Raw genomic sequence first — 14,546 nt, 5'->3', positions numbered from 1 at the left:
TACTTAAGTAATACTAAAGCTGAATCAAAGAGAAATAGCAATTAGCAACGCATACGAGAGCCAGGAAGGCTCTGTGGGGAAAGGGAATAGTACATGTTAAGGGGGAGTGAACTGAATTATATTCAGGAAACTGCAAGTAGTTCCTTATGTTTGAGTATCAAAAGAAATAAAAAAGGGCTAGATCATGATAAAAGGCCTCACATACAATCCTTAAAGAGTATGGACTTGATCTTGAATATGTACAGCAACTGTCAGCAACTGAGTTCTAAGAAACAAAAAGGCTGGATTGGAAGAAGGCCACACTGGTCAGGAAGACAAGTTAAGAGGCAGTTCCAATATTGCTTACAACAGATGGTAAGGGGCAGAGGGACAGCAGCAAGGTTAGAGAAGAAAAGCAGACGAGAGAGAGGGCTCAATGGCATAACTGGATGGAGAATTCTCCTTTTCCTCCCTAGGCCTGTTCAGTTACTATTAAGGCTCCTGGCATAGCGAAATAGGATGACACTAATAATAATTAGAAAAAGATGCACAAAGATCTTAAGATATCTAAAATAAACATTTCCTAAATAATTACTTGGAGTTCAAAAAACTTTTTGAGGGCCTCTTTAGTGCAGCAGAATAACCTAAGGAATTGATGATTTCTTGCCACTGCAGAAAAGTCAAGCAACAATGAAGAAAATAGCATGATTTTTGATAAAACACTAAGATATCAGCAATAAATTATAATTCATATGACTAAAAAATACATGGGGGGCTTCCCTGGTGGCGCAGTGGTTGAGAATCCGCCTGCCAATGCAGGGGACACGGGTTCAAGCCCTGGTCCGGGAAGATACCACATGCCGCAGAGCAACTAAGCCCATGTGCCACAACTACTGGAGCCTGCGCTCTAGAGCCTGCGTGCCACAATTACTGAAACCCACGTGCCAAAACTACTGAAGCCTGCATGCCTAGAGCCCATGCTCCGCAACAAGAGAAGCCACCGCGATGAGAAACTCGCGCACTACAACGAAGAGTAGCCCCCGCTCGCCGCAACTAGAGAAAGCCCACATGCAGCAATGAAGACCCAATGCAGCCAAAAATAAAAATAAATAAATAAATAAATAAATAAGAATACATGGATATAGTATTATAGTATACATAGATAATATCAATAATATTATAAGCAAATGCCAAAAGATTACAGGGAAAACAGGACCTTCATACCTTATAAGTCCATAGAGCACACTTTTAAAAAACACTGCTCTAGGTAACTGCTATCATATACTACATGGTTAAAAAGAGCCACCAGTAGGGACTGGGTTGAGAAGCAATAATTATGATTTCTCAGAAGATTATTTTTAATGTAATACAAATATTCATTACAAAGTAGTAATCATAGGGGCACTTAAAATAGTCAATAAGCACTTCCTTTCAGGTATAAGACAAGTATTAAGGAGAACACAAAACCAAAGCTATTCATTTCTTTATTCCCTAGAATTGTCCATACTGACCTCAGAATGAATTTGATGTTTGAAAGCTGGAAAGAATTAGCTGTTCGGAATTTTAAACAGGTCAACAAACTGGAAAAATATTTCCAATTGGATGGCAAGATTCTTTCCAGCACCAGTTGTAATCAGCTTTACAGTAATGCTATTTTTTCCTATTTCAATAACAAGTACCTATTTATTTTGAAAACTCATGTAAAACAGGAACCCAAAAAAACAAATTGTGCCCTGAAAGCATGTGAGTTGGTGCCAGCTTTCAAAAATCTTGGAAAGATATATAGTCATTTTTTCACAGGGGTCAGACTCAAAATGTAACACAGCTATTTTAAATCCTCGTGGGAAAAATTTTTGATTTCATAAACATTAAAAATGGACTTTCTAGAAAATACCCAGTACAGTCCATTTAAAAGGGAGCTCAAAGCTGAAATAAGAAGTGACAGTTCTTCATCTTTTCAAGAATTTTTGTCCAATCCCCTTTTTTTCATATATCCAAATAATTTTAACATTGAAAGCAAAAAATAAACTAATACCTAAAGGAACTAGCTTGGTATATTAATTGTGTTTCCTACTAACCCCATTGTGATTATTCCTTGGCCTCTAACACATTTCCTTTTGTATCATTTGGTGTGTTTTCAAACTATTATTTTTACACTAAGCTTAGTCTAAACAAAGTGTAATTAAAATGGCAAAGTTGATGTTCAAAAGAAAATCATCCTGTTATTTCATTCTTAAACCAAATTGTATTTTCAGAGATTACGACTTGTGTCACTGCCCTCCTCTATCATGGCAGGTAATTAAGAGCTGAATTGGATTTATAATGGCAGATTTATAAATGGCAACATTTTCATAAAGTGTACCAGACAATATAAGTGACTATTCTAATTAAAAAGGAAAATAAACCACAAAAATATAAAGATACTGGCTTACAATAAGATAGGTATTTAAGTTTTTACAATGAAAATAATCAAAATGAGTTAGCAAAGTAATGTTTTTTAAAGAACGAGCAAAATAAAAGGGCTAATGATAGGAGTATAGCAGAGGAGGTCATTGAAATTAGCAAAAAAGAAGACTTGAGGCATAGGGGCATTTGAAATATGACAAAGTATAACTGAAAAGTTTTGGGGATGCCTCCAGATCTGTTAAGAAAAATTACTTCCTATGTGAAAACAAGAAAGAACACAGTAGTACTGATATGCAGCTGTTGGGTGCAACTCAAACACATTTCTCAGCCTGATTACAAACAACTATACCTAACTCACAGATAGCTAAATTAAAAATGTGATCTGTAAATGCCAAGGGTACCATGTATGCATCAATCTTATAGAATGAATGGTGTAAACTATTCTTTATAGATAACATTTGTTGGTATTTGGGGTGAACTACTCAGGGTCTCAAGTGCTTTGCATATTAGACAAACAATGACAAAATTCACTCATTTGGGTCTAACTGAGGAAGCAGACATCTCCTACTGTTTTGACTGCTTAGCATCTTAAGGGATTGTCTCCTCTCCACCTCGGAAAGAGTCTGGTGGAGCTGATAATCATGTAGACTATCTCCTCTACCACACTGGGGTTTTCTCACCTCTATCTGAGAGTCCCAAATAACAGATACATCTTGGAACATCTCTAGTCCAGAACACAGATGAGCATCTAGAAACCAGCATGCACACACACATTCCAGACATCACAACATCCTACACTAATACCCAAGACTATCATTCAATGCCTTTGCGTTATGAATTTCTAATATACTTATCAGGTTGCCCTGCCCACAGCATCTGATTCAGGAGAGAGGGTACAGGGGATAATGCCAGCAGCAAGTAATAGTGAGGGAAGAGAAAAATATCTAAAAGCTACTTTGTTAAAAATTTAGTAGCCTTTGGAAAACAGTTTGGCAATTCCTTAAAAAGTTAAACATAAGCTTACCATATGACTCACCAATTCCAGTTCTAGGAATCTACCCAAGAGAAATGAACATATGTCCACACAAAGACTTGTATGTAAATGTTCACAGCAGCATTATCCATAATAGTGAAAACTGGAAACAATTCAAATCTCCAGCAACTGGTAAATGGAGTAACAAAATGTTGAATATTCATTTCATATAATGGAATACTATTTAGCAGTAAAATGGAATGAAATATTGATACATGTCATAATATGGACAAACTGCAAAACACAGAAATGAAAAATATTATATATTGTATAATTCTATTTATATGAGATGTCCAGAAATAGACATTTATAGACATGGAAAGCAGATTAGTGGCTACCTAGGTCTGGGGGGTAGGAGGAAGGACAAACTGCAAACAAACTTGAGGGAGTGTTTGGGATGATGAATGTTCTAACAGTGAACTGAGTCTATAAATTTACTAATAATCACTGAATTGCACACTTACAATGGGTGAATGTTATGATATGCAAATTATATCTCAATAAAACTGTTAAAAAGTACAGTCATTTCACTGTGGGAGGAAACAGCCTTAGGAGCTAGTGGGGAGCATCCTTTTATTTTCAGCAACTATTAATATAAATAGTAATAATAATGACAATCCGGGATTATCAAGGGTTGGCTCAATTTGTGTTTATATGCCTTAATTTAGTTTTTAAAATGTTTTGAAAAATAGTCCATCCAAGAAGTTAAATTCCCTTAAAGGCAACAGGAATCCTCAGCTCTAAGTTAACAGAAAAGCTAGCTTGGCTTAAGAATATACCTTTAACCTTGGATGTCCATTCTACAAATTCATCAGTTTCACTAGGAAAACAAAAGTCAAAGATCTAGCATTGTGCTGTTACCAACTATACTGTACCACCTCTACAAAAACTGACAACAGAGCTAATTGCTAAATATTCCTTGATAGAGGGTAAGTAAGTTATAGCTCTAGTGCTTCCTGCAGAAAACGAAAATAATGACACTTAAGATTTCTGGAGTATTTGCTGTGTCTAGGTACTATTCTAACGTTTTACTTGAATTACCTACCATAATTTTCACGACCTTATAGACAGATACAATATGAAGTGAGATTTAAAGAGATTAATCACAGCCTTATAAGATAGATACTACTAATGAGCTAGACACTATGAAGTGAGACTTAACAGAGATTAAGTCCTCAAGAGCAAGAGTTTGAACCCAAGGAGTCTGACTGTAAAGCCTAAACTCTTTAAACACTAATGTTTTATTTGGCTGTGGGTCACAGTCTAAAAGAATATACATTCCCAGAGAAAATAATTAGCTGAGTCAAAGCTGGGGCTAGAACAAACTCAGTGTCAGGAAAACTGGGCCAGAAAAGCAAGCCGCCTTCTGAGCTATGGGCCACGTGGTGGGGCCCAGGGCTGCCTGAGGACAAGACCCTGGCCTATTACTACCCAAAACAAAAACAGAAGGATGGTGGCGCAGGGGTTAAGACTCCATGCTCCCAATGCAGGGGGCCTGGATTCGATCCCTGGTCAGGGAACTAGATCCCACATGAATGCCACAACTAAGGAGCCCACCTGCCGCAACAAAGACCCGGTGCAAATTAATTAATTGAAATAAATTTTTTTTTTTTTTTTTTTTGCGGTACATGGGCCTCTCACTGTTGTGGCCTCTCCCGTTGCGGAGCACAGGCTCTGGATGCGTAGGCTCAAAGGCCATGGTTCACGGGCCCAGCCGCTCCGTGGCATGTGGGATCTTCCCGGACCGGGGCATGAACCCGTGTCCCCTGCATCGGCAGGTGGACTCGCAACCACTGCACCACCAGGGAAGCACTAAATAAAATTTTTAAAAAACAAAAAGAGAGGGACGGAAGAGGAAAAAGGAGTGAGAGGCCTACCACATAAGAGGCAGCCACACAGAAAGCTTACACCCCAGTGGATTCCAGATGTCTCCACTCTTTTCTCCCTAATTATCTTGCCCCTGCCATATCCTATAGTAGTCATCACACACATTACGTTCAAAAACTTCTTTTTTACCTCAGTGTGAAGCAATCCCCCGTATCAATATTTAGCAGAGGCAAATCAGCTAATAATCCATTATTTAACTTAGTACAGATTTAAAACAGTAAGCCATCTCTCCTAGGCTCTGCACATCCTAGCCATTTCTACTCCCTGCTCATTCTCTAGTCTAGCCAGTTTCTTGCCTGGATGGCTGGGATTAATAATTAGCAACGGATGTGGCTGGAAATGAGCTCCAACCACGTGGGTATGTTGACTAAAGGGCAGGCCCTGTAAACAGTAATATGCACGCAAATGTGTGTACACATGTACACACACACACACACACATGCATGCTGCCTAGTTTCACTTTGAATTCCTGACCACAAATTTCAAGTGATCCTCAGTTCTGCTCAGCAACACTATTAGATTTCCCTTGTCATTTCCTCGCCTACCCTCTGAAATAACTTATTTCAAACCTCTCTCTTTACTCTTCCAATACTCCTTCCCCACCCCCACCTCACTAACAGCTTTGACTCCGCACCTTATTATATCCCACATATTTACACTGTCCAGTCTACCAACCATAGACCTTTTCTTCTCTCTTGTTATAGTGGATAAGCTCTATTATTTAAGGCCAAGCCCTCCACTTGTACACTGGGTCATATCCTTGGTTCTCTACTCTTAAAAGCAGCCAGAGACTAAGAATAAGAATTAGATATTAAATATAAATGAATCAAGTGTAACGATACAAATTCCAGGGGAATAGCCCTTCTGAATAAGGGAAAATGGCCAGTGTAATAAGGTTGTCTTGAGGAAAAGCAATTGTGTAATCAATCAGGTTTGAACCAAATTAGCTTTGCAGAGAACAATATTTTTACTTGAGAGAATGACTAACAGATAAACTGTCATTCAGACTTGAGTATTTTGCGGACATTTATCTATAATGAAGTATTGCTGCTGCCAATGATCAAAATTTGAAATTTCAAATGAAAATTAGATTTTTTGAAAACTGTACCCATCACTATGAGCACGGCAACCTCCCAATACTTAAAAGCTGTCACATGAGGTTGGTGGTACTATTAATAATTATGATTTTCTGATAGCATGTAACAGAATGTATCAACCTTTAGAAGAGATGCTTAACTCCCTGTGCCAATATTTTCCAAATGACAAATGCATGTCACAAAATCAAGGATGGATAAAATAGATCTATTCAAAGTTTTAACAGACCAATGGATTTTAATGTAACAAAGAATGAAAAGTTCACTGATATGGTTTCAGATTCTAAATTGCAGCCACCTGTTAAGAAACTACCATTTGTCAAGCTCTGGTGTATTATCAAAGAATATCCTCAATTATCTGAAAAGGCTATTAAAGTACCCATGCCTTACTCAACTGAAAATGTATGTCAGGGCAGATTTTACCTATTAATATACTTCATTCTTTATATAATTCAACTTTATACACTGCAACACATTATATACAAGGCGATATAAGAATCCATCCCTCCTCTGTTAAGCTAGATTACCAGAGATGTCAAACTTATAGAACTGCTGCCCTAGAGAAAACCTGCACAAATGCACAGAGGAAATGTACCAAAAACAACAAAAAAGAAACTAAAAGCCAAATATACTGTATACAATATACCAAATACACTCCATCTGAATTATGAAAAGAGATTTTAAAAACTATTATAGCTAATGATATTTCATTGTATAAAAGTATAACGTATTTAATTTTCTCCTGTTTTTTCTAAATTTTACTATAAAAATGTGTTGTGATATACTTCCTTGTACATACATCTACATATGCTATGCAACTGCTTTCTTAAGATAAATCCCTATAATTGCTTGGTTTAAATATACACCTTATTAAAATGTTGTTTTATCTACCAGATTTCGCTCCAATATACATGCAGTGAGAGTACCAGAAGGAAAGGAGAGAAAGGAGCAGAAAAAAATATTTGAAGAAATAATGGAGCAGCAGAGCAGTGAGAGGAGGGAGCCTTCGAGGGAGGGTCTGCCCGGCACCGTCCCCCTCCCCACAATGCCCGAGCTGCCACCATGGCTGCCGCTGGAGGAGGAGCAGAACATGGCTCTACATTCAATATTTTGCAATAAACAATGGAAAAGCATCTGAAAAAGAATATATATGTATATATGTATAACTGAATCACCCTGCTGTACACCAGAAACTAACACAACTTGTAAATCAACTATACTTCAATTTAAAAAAAAAAGACAACCCACAGAATAGGAGAACATATCTACCTGCAAACAATGTATCTGATAAGGGACTTGTATCCAGAATAAAGAGTTCTTATATCTTAAAAATAAAAAATATAAATAATCCAATTTTAAAAATGGGCAAAGGATGGCTCACTAAAATTGGCAACATGATTCTATTCATGTGAAATGTCCAGAAGAGGGAAATTCATAGAGACAGAAAGTAGATTAGAGGTTGGGGTAAAGCAAGAAAGGAGTGTTGGGGAGGGGGATGAATAACTAAAGGGTATGGGTTTTCATTCTGAGGTGAAGAAAATGTTCTAAAATTGCCTGGTGATGGTTGCACACATCTGTGAATCTATAGGACAACAATGAATTATACACCTCAAATGGGTGAAACTATAGTATGTGAACACTGTTTTTAAAAACGGTGATATTTTCCTTTTCCTGTATGTTTTTTTGTCTTTCAAATTAGTGTATAGTGAGTTTGGCTAGAAAAAGTTTTAATATTTACATTGTCATATACATCAATCTTTTTCCTTATGATTTCTGGATCTGATGTTATGCTTAAACAGTTGTGTCTTGCCCCACTATTAAATGACACTATCTTGTCACACTTCACGTGTTCTTGTAGATGATCTTACATCCTTTCCCTCCAAGGTTCTTCTAACTTCATTACTCTCCTCATGCTGCCTCTGCCACCACCCTTTTCTCAGCTGACACCATTTCCAACCTCACACAAAAAACAGAACTCTGGTGGGAAAGCCCTCAAATTCCTACTTACAACATACTCCATCCCCCAAACTTACCTAGCTCTTAGCCAGGCTACATTCTCTACCCTTAATTTGGATTCCATCCTTTTCTGCCTTGCTGGTCAGTTGCTTCATCATCTCTTCTCTCTTGTCTCTTCAACCTCTCCCTGTACTTGCTTATTCCCCGCCGCCCCCACCCCATATCAAGTTCACCCCTTCTTAAGATTCTACCCCACAAGCTTGCGTTGCCTCCATTATTCTTTCTTGCTCTCCAGTTGCAGTGAGAGTTCTTGAAAGTGGAACCCACACTTAGCATGTCAAGTTCTCCTAGCTCATTGCCAGCCATCAGATTCAAACACTCACCTAGGCTACTGCAGATAGAGTTCCCACCAATTCATCATCTTCACTTGGGGATTTTTAACTTGGTATCCATAGTTGGGCTGCAAGGGTCCACAAATCTGAAATTTTATGTATATGAGCACTTTTTAGGGAAGAGTTTTCCTAAGATTTACTGTCATGGCACACAAGATCCCTTCATGATGTGACTTACTTCTTCAGTATAATCTCTCATCACTATCTCCTCTGGGTCTGAGTCCTCTCTCCTACACAACTAGCGTCAAGCCACAGTGAACTAGTTATGATACCTAGAACTCATCATGCTCATTTGCTTAAGGGCCTTTTAACATTTAACATCCTTCCCCCATATGATGTCACCCATTTACACCTACACTCTAAACTGGTCCTCCAAGACTCAGGGATTACTACAGGGAATCATTTCCTGTCTTCTCCAGGCAGGGTAAGTTCTCCTTTTATTTGCATCTATGGCATTATATATATACAGCTATAGTAACTGTTGTCATACACTATTATAATTATTAACTTTCTTCCCTATACCATTATAAGTTCTTCCGGAGTAAGGACAGTATTTTCCATCTCCATACTCCTAGTGTCAAAGGCTCACATATTTCCGGAACAAATCACACCTCATTCTCTTCTCAACCCACTACAAACATTCTAAATTCAATATTTTAACTGTTTCATGGAAACTATCCAAGGTCAATATGCTCTTCTCATTACCAGATTTAATGGTCTTTTCATTCCTTATCTAACTGAACTCTCCAGTCCTTCCTCATAAGTCACATCTGACATAGTTTACCACGTCCTTTCTCAAAATCCTTTCTTCCATTTGGCGTCCTGGATCCTGAGCTCACTTGGCTCTTTCTTACCTCACTGGCTGCTCCTCTGAGCATCCTCATTACCCCGACCTTTAAATGTGGGGAGTGCCTCAGGGTTAAGTTCCCAATCTCTTCATTTAAAAAAAATAAATTTATTTATTTATTTATTTATTTTTGGCCATGTTGGGTCTTCGTTGTTGCACGTGGGCTTTCTCTAGTTGCGGCGAGCAGGGGCTACTCTTCCTTGCAGTGCGTGGGCTTCTCATTGCAGTGGCTTCTGTTGTTGCAGAGCACGGGCTCTAGGCACACCGGTTTCACTAGTTGTGGCACGCTGGCTCTAGAGCGCAGGCTTAGTAACTGTGGCGCATGGACTTAGCTGCTCCACGGCATGTGGGATCTTCCCGGACCAGGGCTCGAACCCGTGTCCCCTGCATTGGCAGGTCGATTCTTAACCACTGTGCCACCAGGGAAGCCCCCCAATCTCTTCTTTATTCAGACTCACTATCCAGATGACTTCGCAATGCTGTGATTTCAAGTCTGCTTGCTGACAACCCCCCAATTTATACCTGGTTACACAGATGAATTCACTTTATGAAATTTCACTGAGCAAAACACCTACGATTCATGCCCTCTTTCATTCGACTGTTATACTTCAATAACGCCTTTTTTTTAAAAAAGAGAAAAAAGCAGAAAAAGAGAAAGGAAAAAAGAAACTGGTATGACGAACTCCTTAATAAGACTCTTATACCATATCCCAAGGAAAAACTTCTCCTCAGGTCTTTCCTTTGTAGGAACATGGAAACCCATTCTTCTGGTGCTCAGACCAAAAACCTTGGAATCATTCTTCATTCCTCTGTTTCTCTTAACTCCACATTTAATCCATCTGCAAATCCCGTCAGCTCTACTTTAAAAATACATCCCAAATATGAATATTTTCCACCACATCTACCACTCGGATGTCTCAAATGCAATAGCCTCTTAGTTGGTCTCCCGGATTCTATCCTTGCCACATAACAAAGCGATCCTTTTAAAAGACAGATCACATAATTTCCTACTGCTTCCCAACCACGGATTCAAATTTAAAGTCCTTTTGGTGGTCAACCATATACTACCTGATCTGGCCCCAGCCACCTCTCCGACCTCATCGTCTACCTTTCTGCCCTTTGTTTCACTCCACTCTAGTGACCCTGGCTTCTTTGCAGTCCTTGAACATACCATATAGGATTCTACTTGCACTTACTGCCTTTCTCCCCAAATATTCACATGGCTTTGTTCCTTAATTTCTTCAGATCTCTGCTTAAATATCATCGCTATCATCAGAGAAGCTTTTCCTTGTGATCTTTTAAATACAGCAACATGGGGCTTCCCTGGTGGCGCAGTGGTTGGAGAAGCCGCCTGCCGATGCAGGGGACACGGGTTGTGCCCTGGTCCGGGAAGATCCCACATGCTGCGGAGCGGCTAGGCCCGTGAGTCATGGCCGCTGAGCCTGCGTGTCTGGAGCCTGTGCTCCGCGACGGGAGAGGCCACAACAGTGAGAGGCCCGCATACCGCAAAAGCAAAAAACAAACAAAAAAAAACAAACAGAAAAAACAGCAACATGACCCTCTCCTTACCTCTATTCCCCTTAGTATGCCTCTTTACAGCATGACCACCTGATATTTTATTATTTATTTCATTATTGTCTTTCCTCCCCAAGCAGACTTTAAGCTTCAGGAGAGCAGGGAGTTCATCTGTTCACCAGAATTCCCAGTATCTACAACAATGTCTGGTACTAGGCAGGTGCAATGAATTTTACACTGCCCCACTTGATGTTTTTGAAATTCTATGTTCATTTTCCCTTAACTAGGCTTTCCCGATTCTATTTCTCAGTATCAGAGATGATGACATCTCTCATTCACTTCTTCTTAAAATAGGCTGTAATCAGTATAAAAGTTTCAGGCAAGGGTTATCGTAAACTTCAAAATAAAAATCAATATCTAATGAAAAAGATACTGTTCTCTCTGCAATAACTTACAATGAGTTTATAAATGCCTTGTCCACGAAAGTAAGGTGTTTTCCTTTCTCTCAAAAAGGGATTGGCAGACCTCCCTGGTGGTGCAGTGGTTAGGAATCTGCCTGCCAGTGCAGGGGACACAGGTTCGACCCCTGGTCCGGGAAGATCCCACATGCCGCGGAGCACTAAGCCTGTGTGCCTCAACTACTGAGCCTGTGCTCTAGAGCCTCTGAGCCACAACTACTGAGCCCACGCACCGCAACTAATGAAGGCTAGGCACTCTAGGGCCCATGCTCCGCAAGAAGAGAGAGCCACCGCAGTGAGAGGTCCCCGCACCTCAATGAAGAGTAACCCCTGCTCGCTGCAACTAGAGAAAGCCTGCAGGAAGCAACCAAGACCCAATGAAGCCAGAAATAAATTAATTATTTTTTTTTTTAAAAAAAGGGATTGGCACATCCAGGCATGACTGGAATGTAAATTATGTAAGGAACTGTAGTTTATCTCAAGTAATAATGTGCAGTGGACCATAGTGCTTCTGAAAAGATGGAGCAGATGTGGAATTATAGACAAAAATCGACAAGTAACAGTAAACATTTGTTGAGAGCTCTCTGTGTACAGACAGGGTTACACACATGACCTCACTGAATTTCACAACTTACAGGGAGTGGGTACTATTATAATCCCATTTGATGGATGAGGACACAACTTCAGGGATGTAAGGTCCAACTGCCAGTCACTGGAAACGCACTCCCCGCAAAACCGTGAGGGGAAAGCCACGCGTTTAGCACTTTTCCACCCTCTCCTCTTGCAGAGACAGACTCTGAAACCCCCGGCTAGTGTCCTTCCTTTGCAGACACACGGGATAGAGTGTGAAATGTGTCAACAGCTAAAAAGTCGGCGACCATCCTCTTCGCTCTCTTTACCCAGAAGGCTGAGGCCGTGAGACGCGCTGAGCACCGACTTGGCCAAGCCTCCAAAGGAGGGACTCTGACATCGGCAAAACTGTTCATATTAATGCTCGTTTTTAGGCTAAAAGTTTGGCGTCTGGTAGAAGTCCTCTGGCTCCAGGGACGATTCCTGTTCCCCGACCCAGCAGTTCCCCGTGGGCATTTAGGAACCTTCCCAGTTCCAGCCCGAAACCTGCCGGATGTGCGGAGGATCTCCAAGGCCCCCTGAGGGAGGTGGGGGAGGGGAGGAGACTGGAGGGAGGCGGAAGGGGAGAGGTAGGAAAGAGAGAAGTGGGAAGAGAAAATAAAGGACAAGGCAGAAGATGATAGGAAGAGGGGTAGGAGGGTGAGAGGAGGGGGAAGAGGAGGAGGAAGGAAAAGAAGGGGGAGAAGGAAAAAGAGGTGGGAAGGAGAAGGAAAAAGATGGGGGGAGAAGGGGGAGGAGAGTAGGCAGCCCGGCCCTCCCCTGCCCCTCCCCTCCTCCCACCCCCTCCCCATCTCGGACCCGACGCTAGGGGTCCCCAGGCGCCGCCGCCCCCAGCGCTCACCTGCCGTCTGGCCCCGGCCTGGGGGTGTCGGCCGAAGGCTCTGCGGCGCCGCCCGCGCTGAGTCCCGAGGCCCGGCGGCTTCGCCTCCGCGGCCGGCTCTGCTCCTGGGCCGCCAGCTCGGGCTCCATAGCGTGGAGGGGGCGGCGCGGTGGCTGGGTGCCCGGGAGGCCCGCTGGGAGCCGCTTCGGCCCGGAGAAGGGTTTCTGTCAGGAGGTCGCCGCCGCCGCCGCCGCCACCATCGCCATCTTCCGGGGTTTGAAAATGGCGGCCGCGCGGCGACCAGCCAATCAGGGGATGGCGCGCGGTTGCTAGGAAACGTGGAGTCCCGCCCCTCTCCTCCTACCTCCAGGCGCTTAACTTCATAGAAGCTAGAAGGGGAGGGTAGTCGAGGGGGTCGGCCTGCTGAAAACGCGTGACCTGGGATTTAGTTCTGACTCCATTCCTAAATCCCCAAGGCCCGATTAGTAGTTCACAGTTCATTAGGACTTTCACCACAAGCCAAGGCAAATTGGAAGCATTTTAGATCTTTCTTAGCATGTGGGGAGAGGTTGAAAGTAAAATGAGGTTTGCACACGCTGAATTATTCATGTGAGATAAATCCGCGGTCACCAAAGGTATTGGAAAAATGTGTTCTCAAGGCTGTCTCTAGGAAACCAGTAAATCTGATTATGAGACCTCCTGTCTCCTGAGCAGAAGAGAGTCCAAGTGCCTTCATCCTCTAATATAAGAAGGCACTACAGAAAGTAAAGGACCTTCTCAAATAAAAAAGAAAATTGTTAAATAGCACATTCTTTGTTTTGAAATACTGCTTTCTTTATGTCAAAGGCTTTAAAAATCACCTCCCCTTTCACACTCTGATTCCCTTTCTGGGAATCTATCCTAAGAAATAAAATTGTATATACATTGAAGGGTGGCAATATATGCCACCCCCAAACATGCCGCTTTGGCAGGAGGATTATTTTTAGCTGCAGGCACTTGAAGAACACCAGGTGCAAGAAGGGCCTTCTGACCTTCCCCTTTCTTCATGAAAGCAGGAGATAAATCTCCCCTGTGATAGCGGCCCTCCCCACATCAGGAGGATGGGGGGAGTCAGGGACAGAGAATTCTCTACAAACAGAATCTGTTTAAATAACTCTTATCTTCCTTTGGTCTCCCCGTGTACTTTACTTACTCTTCCACAGTTCCCTCTCATTGTCCAACCTCGTACATAAGCACTAAGGTTTTGCTCCTTCTTTGGGTTCTTATTTTCCTATGGAGGCTCCTATGTAAATGTAAAAATCTGTTAGCTTTTCTCCTGTTAATTCAAATTCTGTCATTTTAACTCTCATGCCCAACTGGATACCCTAAGAGGGTAGAAGTAAAGTTTTGTTTCTCCTAAAACATGAAGATATTAATGGCATTGTTGTTTATAGTATCAGATAAAACAAAGACGATCTAAATAAATAATAATAGGAAAATGATTAATTATGGTTGATCCACTGGAAAGAATATTTCATCCAATAAAAGTT

At 41.3% G+C, this 14,546-nt stretch overlaps 1 protein-coding gene across 1 annotated transcript in view; it reads right to left on the bottom strand.

Moving 5' to 3' along the window:
- NET1 (neuroepithelial cell transforming 1) overlaps positions 1-13,309 on the bottom strand; it is a 54,455-nt gene extending 41,146 nt beyond the window's left edge. Inside the window, exon 1 of the mRNA XM_059056802.2 lies at positions 13,039-13,309. Within this exon, the coding sequence (XP_058912785.1) occupies positions 13,039-13,166 (128 nt within the window). The 5' untranslated portion in view covers positions 13,167-13,309. The remainder of the gene's footprint in view (positions 1-13,038) is intronic.
- Between the last annotated feature and the right edge of the window lie 1,237 nt (positions 13,310-14,546).

The sequence above is a fragment of the Kogia breviceps genome, chromosome 3, assembly GCF_026419965.1.
Source record: "Kogia breviceps isolate mKogBre1 chromosome 3, mKogBre1 haplotype 1, whole genome shotgun sequence".
In the NCBI taxonomy this organism is placed as follows: domain Eukaryota; kingdom Metazoa; phylum Chordata; class Mammalia; order Artiodactyla; family Physeteridae; genus Kogia; species Kogia breviceps.
The sequence above is the reverse complement of the archived record's forward strand: the minus strand, read 5'-3'. Positions and strand labels throughout refer to the sequence as shown.